General features: G+C 35.8%; 1 protein-coding gene and 1 long non-coding RNA gene across 2 annotated transcripts; one reads left to right on the top strand and one right to left on the bottom strand.

Annotated features, from left to right (window-relative positions):
• The first annotated feature begins 531 nt into the window (after positions 1 to 531).
• LOC141647836 (uncharacterized) lies at positions 532 to 4,740 on the top strand. The gene is made up of 3 exons (XR_012545870.1): positions 532 to 1,009; positions 2,969 to 3,063; positions 3,438 to 4,740. It is a non-coding gene; the product is annotated as an uncharacterized LOC141647836 (long non-coding RNA).
• Positions 4,741 to 5,150: 410 nt separating this feature from the next.
• LOC141647835 (steroid 5-alpha-reductase DET2) lies at positions 5,151 to 6,211 on the bottom strand. The gene has a single exon (XM_074456185.1). The coding sequence runs from the start codon at positions 6,021 to 6,023 to the stop codon at positions 5,262 to 5,264; it is 762 nt and encodes a 253-aa protein (XP_074312286.1). The 5' UTR covers positions 6,024 to 6,211; the 3' UTR covers positions 5,151 to 5,261.
• Positions 6,212 to 10,891: the final 4,680 nt, after the last annotated feature.

Below are 10,891 nucleotides of genomic sequence, written 5' to 3'. Positions count from 1 at the left end.
ATACAAAATAAATTAAGGGATATTCTACATGGTATCCCTCAATTTTTCGACTTTCTACATGGTACCCTACACTTTTTAAAACATACATGATACCCCTAATTGTTGTCATTATCAGTAAGTGTACCCCTAAACTTTATTTTCCGTCAATTAAACTCAGTTTTAGGCGTTAAGTGATTATTTGGACGCGTAACCAAGCTTGTCATTTATCATCCCATGACATAAGGATTCTATTAGGCTCAATATCCATCTTTGGACGTGATAATTTGGCAAGGAATCAATAAATTTCTCGTCAAATTTTTTTAGCCCATATAATCAATAAATATTAGGATCGAGATGGATATTAAGCCTAATAGAGTCCTTATGCCATGGGATAATAAATGACAAGTTTGGTTACGCGTCCAAGTTATTACCTAACGTCTAAAACCGAGTTTAATTGATGTAAAATAAAGTTTAGGAGTACACTTAGTGATAATGACAAGAAGTAAGGGTACTATGTATGTTTTAAAAAGTGTAGGGTAGCACGTAGAAAGTCGAAAAATTGAGGAATAGCATGTAGAATATCCCATAAATTAAAAAAGCTAAAAAGTCTCAATCCCAACCCGACATCTTTGCACACCCTCCTCTACCCCTTGCGATGGCCACCCTATCGTCAACCACGAACGTCGTTGCTCCAATTCCCTTCTTTCTTCTCCGTCGCCGAAAACCTTCCCCTTACTCTGTCTCCGTCGACCTTGATTCTCCATCGCCAATCGGTTGGTGGGTGCAAACATTTGGAGCTAGGGGATGAGGGTGGTGGTCCATCGGGGTAATTAAAGTTTGGGAAATTTCTTTTTTTTTTTAGGGTTTTTTATTTGTCTCCATTGAGAGGGTGAGAAGTGAAAGGGGTAGACTCGAAAAAATGCGTAAATATGTGCGGGATTTAGTAAAAATGTTTGCGGGATTACTCCGACCAACTTCATTCAATCATTTTATCTCTTGATTCTCGTCTTCATTACCCTCTTTTTATTGAGTAATTTTCTCTAATTTCATCCTTACAAATTACCTTTTTTTTGTAGTAGAGATTTCCTCTATTTTAATCGGTTGTATGAGCTGTTTGTAAGTTAAGACGGTCTTAAACATGAATTAGTGTTCCAAGCTTATGACAATGTTTTCCTTTTTTTGTTGCAATGATTAATGCTTTCTTTTACAAGTTCGGTAGGTCTTGCTTAATACCGTCTTAAGTTAAGGCCCACCTCTATTTTAATCGGTTGCGTGAGACTGTGAAAGGTTGAAAGTTAGGACGGTGTTAAACAAGAACTAGTATAGATCCCGCGCAAATGCGCGGTTTTTTAGATAGGGATATTAGAGAATGTAACAATTATACTATTGGTATTTAATAGTGTAAATCCCGCACATTTGCGTTATATATAGAGGTTTTATTTTTAGATATTATTTAAATATTTTAAATTGATACATTATTAAATTTTCATATTTTTCATATACTTCATCGTATTTCGATATGAGAAAAATCCTTCTATGAAGTATGAATTAATCAAGAGAATTTAGTAAAGTTATAAAATATGTTTAATGATTTTTTCTTTAACATAAAACTAATGATTACAAATAATAAATTTTCTCAAATTATGTTAATGATTTTTTATTTTTTTTTGTGATGAAGCTAATTATATCAGTTTAATATTTTATTTTATACAAAATGTGTCAAGTCATTCTCTCATATATAATAATACATAACAAAAATTTAGAAATTTACAGTTTATAAAATTATAGTGAATTTATCTTCTTTAATTAAAATATTATAATTTAGATTTTCAAAGAAAATATTATTATTTGATTAAAAGGTTATATTTTGATGAAGTGATAATAATTTAAAGAAAGAAGTATTTTTGTTTTCTTATTTAGCTTGATACCTTTTGGAGGAAAACTTTGGAGAATTTTATTCTCTTAGTATATAGGAGGATTCATTCCAAATTTTATACCTTCAAATTTTTATATTTCACCTAATTTATTTTAATAGAGAAAAAAAACGTAGTATGTCATGAATTTTTTTTTAACATAAAGTTAATGATTTTATTTTATAACTGTGCTTAAATTATCTTAATGAGTTTTTTTCACGTAGCTAATAATATTATTTTATTGTTTTATATAGTTTAAGTATGTATTAAGTCATTTTCGAAGAAAAATTAACAATTCTGTATTTTATAATTTTGATTAAAACATTATATAATTATAATTTAGAATTTAATAAAAAAAATCATGCTTTAAGAAAAAGATTATAGTTTAATGGAAAAATTTTATTTCTTTCCTTATATAAGTAGGTGGAGTTTGGAGGGAAAACTTTTGAGAATTTTTATTCTCTTAGTAGTAGGGGGATTGGGTGTTCCGAGTTTATAACAATGTTTTCCGTTTTTCTAATGGTAGAGCTTATGAATTGATCATCCAAATGTTGCTATGCTTGTTTTTTCTAAACCCTCGAACTATTTGCCAAATTTGATTATGCTGCTGTTTCTGCTCAGGTACTGTTTACTCAATTTGTTTTAATTTTGGGAAAAATCATGAAAGTTTTGAGCTTTTTTTTATGCGTAATTGAGATTTGAGGCGGCCTTACACAAGTATTTTGTGAAACGGGTTCTTGGATGGGCATGATTTTTTTGTAATTTGGATCTTTTTTACACGATCTTTGTGGAAAACCGCTTTACACGCGAGTCGCGACTGATCGATTTTTCAGGTAGAATGTATATCTGGGTATGCAATTAGTGAATTAGGTTATCTGGGTATGTAATTAGGGATCTTTTATGAACTGGGTTGGTTGGCTTTGCGCTCGTAACCATGAAAGTTATGAGCTTTTTGTATGTGTAATTGAGTATGTAATTAGTTAGAAAATGATGTATGGTGGTAATCTAAGGTTTACTGTTTTAGGAAGAAAGATTATGTGGTTTAATGAACTGGGTTTTGTTGGCTTTGTGTATAGAGGTCGATTATGAAGGAATGTGAGCCCTGTTTCGATTATCAAGGACAATGTTCATGTTCGTGTTAATATATTGGATTCTCCCCTAGAATCACCTGGTATCTTTTCGTTATCCTACAATTTCATTTGATTTTGACAATGTGCAACTGGTTGAATTTGTCGTCATAGATTTCATTTAACAACATTCTGCTTGTGAATTTTAAACTTGGTACACACTTGATGAGAAATGCGATGAGTTTATGCTACTTTACTGTAAATAAGAAGCACGGATGTTTACCTTAACCATTTTGTTTCATTCATGTTGCATTTTGCCCCAATTTCAATGCATTGTTGTGTTACTGTCATGGACTCATGGTCCGGGCTGTTTGCAGATCATCACACTACGGGTGGGATCGTTTTTAAGTCACTAGGTAATGTTGTCATATAAGCTTTTGATTCTAAAATCCTGGTGCCAATTATTTTATATTTTCAGGAGCTTGTAAAGATGGACACGCATGCACTATTACAACATCGGACACAAAAATTTCGTAAGCTTGGTGGCGTTCAAGAAGGATTGTCAGTCGACCTGATTAAGAAAAGGAGTATGAAGTTGAAAGAGGAACACCTAGTAGGCCAAACCTCAACCCTGGAACTCGAGAGTGAGGTTGAAAAACTGAAAGACCATGAAGTCCAAAGGATTTGCCAAGAGAGATTCTGAGGTTGGGTCCCAATGAGATGATAGAGAAGCTTAAGGCGGAGGTTGACCATGAATATACTGAAGCTGCTGAAGCCTTGGGATTGAAGGACAAGCTTTTAATTCTGAAGAGAAGAATTGCAAAAGTAAGGAATTCCCAAGATGAACCTATGCACCTGGCTTTTCAGGACAAAATTGAGAGGTTTAAGTGTGAGTTCAGCTAACATCTGTCCTTGGCCTCTAATTTTGCAACCCATAACAACAAAATTGAGAGGTTTAAGCCAAGATGGCAGAAACTAACAGCAAATCAAGCTTTCTGAAGCAAGAGATAAACAAGAAGTTCAAAGAGGTGATGGAACATTCTGATTTAAAGGAGAAGCTTGATACGATCAAGTCAGAAATTGAGAAATGTGGGGCCGCAAATCCAAGTGATTTGGGCCCGGGATTGATGACGAGAATCATAGAGGTGAAAAAACAGGTACAACAAGAATTTGCAGCTGTTGTAAAGTCCATGGATTTGTTGGACCTAAAGATGGTAAAGTCAAATACTCTTGATGGTGAGAATTTGCCCTTAAAGTTGAAAGGCATGATTGGAGAATTGAATGAAAAATACAGGATAGAATTGAAAATGTTGTGAACTCGTCAAATCCGAAGGACAACATTAATTTACTGACGTCGGAGGCAGGAAAAGCGGGAAAGGACGCTGATGTAGAACAGAAAAATAAAATTCAAGCACTGATACAAGTAATAATGGAGAATCTTGCAGAGGCTTTGACTACGACGGAATTAGTGGAGAAACATGAGAAGTTGAAAGCCGAGATTGAGAAGGTAGTCGAATCCGACGAGTTCTCGAGTAGAACTCAAACCAACCAACCAACCAACCAAAAGTAGTCATCAGATTCATCTAGTATTATTTCTTCCTTTTCTCGGTTTGTTATCGCTTTTCCTTGCACTGCTTTTCTAATACAGGATGTTTATAGAATGTTGTACTGTAATAATAGAAAGGTGCCCATTTATTTGATTTCAGGGGGTTCAGCTTGTGATATACTTGTACTTTCGATTGGTTTTGTTTCAATAAGTTATGTGCAAATTTGCTACTCTATAATTGTGATTTTGCATATGTATGTATGTACTAGATCTTTCCCTAATTTGCTACTCTGCCCATTTATTTGATTTGAGGGAGTTCAGCATGTGATTTTGCTATTCTGTATTGTGCCTTCTAACATACTATGTACTCCATATTTGTTACTGCACCTTTTGTCAACACTCGTTCCTCGCCTTTGTCAACAACACTAGTTCCTCAACTCCAAGTCTAGAATATTATGGATGATGATGTAAGATGTTTCCTCGCAGTCATTAGCAATGGCCTTTTCAGTTGGGTTATTGTATCATTGATAGTTTCGGGACTGTTATGTACATATAACTAATTTCATAAATGACATGGAGTACTCCGTAAATGACATGTATGGGTTGTACCCAATCAAAATTCGTCACAAGTCACAACACTAATTACCGATATAATAGGACAGTTGGGAGGTGCATATTATAATAAGTGCTTCATCAATTCATTTGATTAAAATACACTTGACATATATTGAATACATAATACACGAAATAAGTCGGTCAGTAGAGAAAGGGAATAACGGCTTTCCTGTGCTTAGGATAATCCTCAGCAAACTTGTTCAAATACCATTGATGAGTAGCACGAGCTCTAGGAACTAAATTAGCACAAGTGTATACAAAAAACCCAAAACCAGCCCAAGAAAAAGTGATAATAGCCCAACCAAACCACTCGGTAATCTCCCCAAAATAATTAGCACAACTAACAAACTCAAAAAACCCACCAACAGGAATTTGATACCCTTTCCCTTGAACCTTCAACCCAACCAACACCCTATCAGACCTCACATTAATCACCATACCAACCCCAAAAACCAGAACCCCAACCGCAAACCTCCACCAAAACCAGTTCCCAAAATGAGCGTAATTGGAGATCCACCTCGTTTGGACATACGCATTGAACAGGTTAAACGAGAAGGCCATGAGTGCGATTGAGACCGGGAAGGGTGCAACTGAGGTGGCGTTTCGGAGGCGGAGAGGGTATATGAATGTGCGATGGAGGTAATGGAGGAGGAATACGGAGAGGAGAGCGAGTGATTGTGGGGAAGCGGCGTTGCGGCCCAAGGAATAGATGAAGAGGGTGGCAATGACGGAGGGGCTCTCCATTAGAAGCCATGATATCCAAGATGGGAGTGTTGGACCCCATCCTTTTTGGGTGTATCGACCGTATGGTGCTTGGGTGTAGAGACATGAGAGGTATGTTGGTAAGCTTATTATGTTGAGGATCAGGATGCATGTGCTGTGTATTGTTGAGTCGCTTCTCATTTTGTTATGGAGGATTGCTTGGATAGAGGCTGCTACCTTTAGGTCTGTTTGTTTATTTATTAGTAGGTGATGGATTGATGACCACTGTTGATACTGATCGCGATATGTACCACCTGGTGGGTCGTCGACTCGCGGGTGTTATTATTATTATTAAGTCAAGTGATCCACAATATCTTTCACTTTTATAAACAAATCTTTGTGGATATCGCCTTTTCTTTTCTTATTGTTTTCCTCCACTGTGATGACCCCCAACTTCAACATCCTAAAAAATCCCATTGATACAGTTTAAATTATTTTTTGGGTTTTTCTAAGTGGTATTTTTATTTTTATTTTTATAATTCTGCATGCTACGATTAATTTATATAATTAAATTCAACTATTACCATGAGTTATGTAATCCATTAAGGTGTCTTTAGTTTTGTAGTTTGGAAAGGGAATGATTATTATAACGATGTTTAGGCCTTGTTTTTTTTGGACTGAAACGAATCTGATCTGAACTAAACTGAATTTATAGGATCTCGAATCGAATCAACTTATAGGATCGATCTGAATCGAATCAACTTATAGGATCGAATCAACTTATAGGATCTCGAATCGAATCAACTTATAGGATCAATCAAATCAAAAAATCTAAATTGAATCAACTTATAGGATCTCAATCAATCAACTTATAGGATCTCGAATCGAATCAAAAAAATCAATTAGAATCAACTAAACTTATAGGAGCCGAACTTAACTTAATTTTATTTAACTTAATTTTATTTAACTTAACTACTACTACTTTTAACTTAATTTTATTTAACTTAACTACTACCACCACTACTACTACTACTACTACCACTACCACCACCACTACTACTACCACTACTACTACTACTACTACTACTACTCCTCCTCCTGCTGCTGCTACCACCACCACCACCACCACCACCACCACTAATATTAGTATTACTATTACTATTACTATTATTTTTTCTAACCTATGCCCACTAGGCACTACTACTACTACTACTACTACTACTACTACTACTACTACTATTATTATTATTAATTTTTTTTTTTTTTTTTTTTTTTTTTTTTTTTTTTAACCTATGCCCACTAGGCATAGGATAAGAAACTCAAAAAGGAAAGAAATAAATGATATTTGTATGGAAATTGCAATATCAATTACTTCTACTTTTATTTACAAGAAAATACATTTATTACTTTCCTTTTTGGGTTTCTTATCCTATACCTAGTGTGCATAGGTTAGAAAAACCCTTATTATTACTATTACTATTACTATTACTATTACTATTACTATTACTATTATTACTAGTAGTAGTAGTAGTAGTATTAGTACTAGTACTACTACTACTACTACTACTACTACTACTTGCCAAGAGAGAACATTGTTAAAAAAAAAAATTATAGTCTAAAACACTAGGTAAAATAATAACATTTTTCCTCTTTATATGCATTGGTTTGTTCATACATTATACTACGATTACATTATGATAACAAATAAATCACATATTATATCTTTTTTTCTAACCATTTATTTTCATATTATCATAATCCTCATCAATTTCATCTTCACTATCACTCTCAACAACGGATCCATTGCCTCGCCAAATATTTTTGACTATGTTGTTTCGTACCTAATACATGGCCTTATTCCGCTTTTTATCAAACATGCTCAAATCTATTGTGACGCTGAAATTATTAATGAGAGGAGTGATTTTTTTTAAATAATAATGTATGTATCGAATAATTAATGTCAAATATTTTTGTATCGGTCTTTAAAAATAATACTCCTTATATAACTTTTCTGAACTAAATTTATAGGATCTGAATTTTTCTTAACTGAACTTATAGGATCTGAACTGAACTGAACTTATAGGATCTGAACTGAACTAAACTTATAGGATCTGAACTTAACTGAACTTATAGGATCTGAACTGAACTTATAGGATGTGAACTGAACTGAACTGAACTTATAGAATCTGAATTGAACTGAAATTAAGTGACTTTAAGTCCAAAAAAACAGGGCCTTAGTGCTTAATGTCATCTTCTTCAAAATCATCATAAATTGTCTTTCTCTTTTTCCTACCCCACCATTTCCACCATTAGTATGCGTATCACTAAGTTACGTAGAACAAACCACCCATAACCTTCCTTGATCAACCAAGTAAATCATTTTCTTCAATAATTACAAATGTAAGAAAGAGAGATGCAAGTAGGGATGACAACTAGGCCGGTTCCACCTAGACCCAAACCCGGATCCATTATGCCCAACCTAAACCCATTCCCGACCTAGAGCCGTAAGGGTCCAAAATCAATAAACCCATACCCGCGGGGAAAGGGTCCGATATTCAACAGATCACTAACAATATAGTGTATGGGTGGAACCCTATTACCCTAGGATCTAAAAATATACTTGAATGTTAGATAGTTGTCATTGGTCAATGGTGGCCGCGGGAAACCGTCTGTGGTGGAGTTGAAGGTTTCATAAGTATAACGGAGTTGGGGTTTCCTGGGTATTGCACTTCATTATTGTTTCTTATTTTTTAGAGTACAAATTATGGGATGAGTGAGGGAAGAGAATCACAGGGTGTGGACATGGGCCACCTACGCGCCAAGCTAATCCGTGGACGTACAGCAGTCGGAAAACCACGCTCGGTGCCGTAGAAATGCTTTTGACCGGATCGCTTTAGATCGGTCGGTTTCGTCTCGGTGAAGGTCTCGAAATGATGCAGAGATGTTCGGAGTCGCCACCAAGCAATTATGGGATGCCTGGAAACCGTTCGTATCCACTTTATATCTCGGTCAATCAAGGCAAAAAGTGATGCTTGACATAGACACTAAAGATAAGGAATCGTCCCTCTTTAGCATCCTATCGCTAGAATGACTCTCATTCGCCCCGGATAAGGTAATACACTATCCAAAGTTTCTGAGTAAGAGGTGAGGGTACGTATTGGGAAGCCCTTTAATCGGACACCTAATCCCGCCCGCGGTAGCGGCCTCTACTGATCGATCTTGGTTGATTAAGTGCAAAAGTTGATAAAACGGTTTAAATGCATGAATGCGCATCCACAAGTGTAAACCTAACATGTGAAAGTTTGCTAAGTTGGTTGTTTATCCAAATATCAAGTAATTGATGTCGAGTTGGATTTAATGTTGATTTGCATGCAAGACGGAAATTATACAACCATTTACCAAGTTAGGTTTATGGTGCTTAACATGATCCATTTGTCTTAAAAAAGGTGTTTGCAGTGTAATATGCAAGGACTCACACAATTTGACAATCGTGACAATGAACAAAGGACACTTTTAGGGAATGTAATGAACTTTAGGATTTTTGTAAAAATAGCAAATGACCTTGATAAATCATGAAAATTGGTGACAATTTAGCTAAGATAAAAAGAACTAAAATTGAGCCAAAGTTCAAAATTTTACAAGCACTCTAAGTATTTTTAATTTTAGAAAACCAGACTGAAATGGTTTAATTCCCAGACAGGTTTCTCAGCATATTTGTGTGACTCTTGTTGTGACTAAAAACCAGGATATAATTATCAAATTCACCCTCAAGTAAGCACAAAGGTTAAACTTAATAATTTGGGAAGTCTAAGACTAAATTATTCAAGCAAGCACAAAATAACTCAATCTAAGACAGACAATGCAACTTAAAACAACTCAAGCAAGCACAAACCTGTTCTAAAGTACACCACAGATCCTTAATCACATTCTAAGCAAGCACAAGAAGATATTAAGTCTGACTTACAACTAAGACTCGACAAAGTTAATAAGATTTGCAAATTTTGAGAGAAATCTCAAGGTTTATCATTAATCAAGTCTGCGTAAAACAGACTGATCGAGGAAGGGTCCTTATATAGGCCTTTCTTGGTGAAGTTTCATTACAAATAAAACCCTAGATACCTATATCTAAGGGCCTGGATTGTTTTAGGAAGCAAACAAGAATAATAGAAATATATTACAACGGATACAAAAAGAAATAAAGCAAACAGAGTAAGAAACAAAAGTGTTGCAGGCATGATAGTGACAGGTTGCTCCTTGACTGTTGCATTTCTTTGGCTGGGTGTGTGAAGATCAAATGGCCTTGGTTTAGGCACCATCTGTTGCTCAAGGTGCTATCTGAGGAATGCTGAAAACAAGCCAAGAGTCCTTTGCTAAGAGTTTTCCTCTGCTTGGCCAAAAATGGCAATTCTGCTTTAACCAATTTACCCTTCTTGCAACTTGCTCTTTAGTTTGATTTTCTGTGAAATGCATTGGGAATTAAGCCTGGATCCCTAGGATTGATTTAAACTTAGTTGAATAAAGATTCAGCTGGCCAAGGTGGCAGCTAGTGGTTGGCCTGGAACGTGCACTTGTGACCTGAAGAAAATGGATTAATAGTTAGGGTGGTCTGAGCATTGTTGTTGTGATTGTTGTTGGCCTGATTGTGGCCTGCAGGGGCTGCTGTGACCTGGCCTGTGCCTGGTAAAGTAAGGCCATGGCTAGGTTGTCCTTGACCTCCCTCTAAAAGATCAGTGGCCTGGTTAACAGCTCCTGCTGCAGTGTTTTAGAATGCAAAGTGTAAAATGCAAACTCAACAATCTGATCCGTCCTGTATTCGGGTTAACCGAAGTCGGGATCGTCCTGAACGAGTGCTGGAAATGGGGCAGGAGCAGCCTCAGGCACCCTATTGAGGCGCGAGCCTGCTGACGATGTAAGGGAGCCTGCTGACGATGTAAGGGAGCCTACCCTGGTTTGAAATGTAAAAAATAGAGAGCCTATTTAGGCGTGAGCTAGATGACGACCCAAAGGGGTGTCTCCTAGTTGTTGAAAATGTTTGTGAAATCGTTTGTAAAAGGGTGTTAAAACCCGCT

Source organism: Silene latifolia, chromosome 3, assembly GCF_048544455.1.
Source record: "Silene latifolia isolate original U9 population chromosome 3, ASM4854445v1, whole genome shotgun sequence".
Taxonomy (NCBI): Eukaryota; Viridiplantae; Streptophyta; class Magnoliopsida; order Caryophyllales; family Caryophyllaceae; genus Silene; species Silene latifolia.
Note: the sequence above shows the minus strand (reverse complement) of the source record. Positions and strands in the feature narration are given on the sequence as shown.

Coding starts and splice junctions, on each gene's coding strand:
- LOC141647835 (XM_074456185.1), bottom strand. CDS start 6,023: ATGAGAAGCGACTCAACAATACACAGCACATGCATCCTGATCCTCAAC.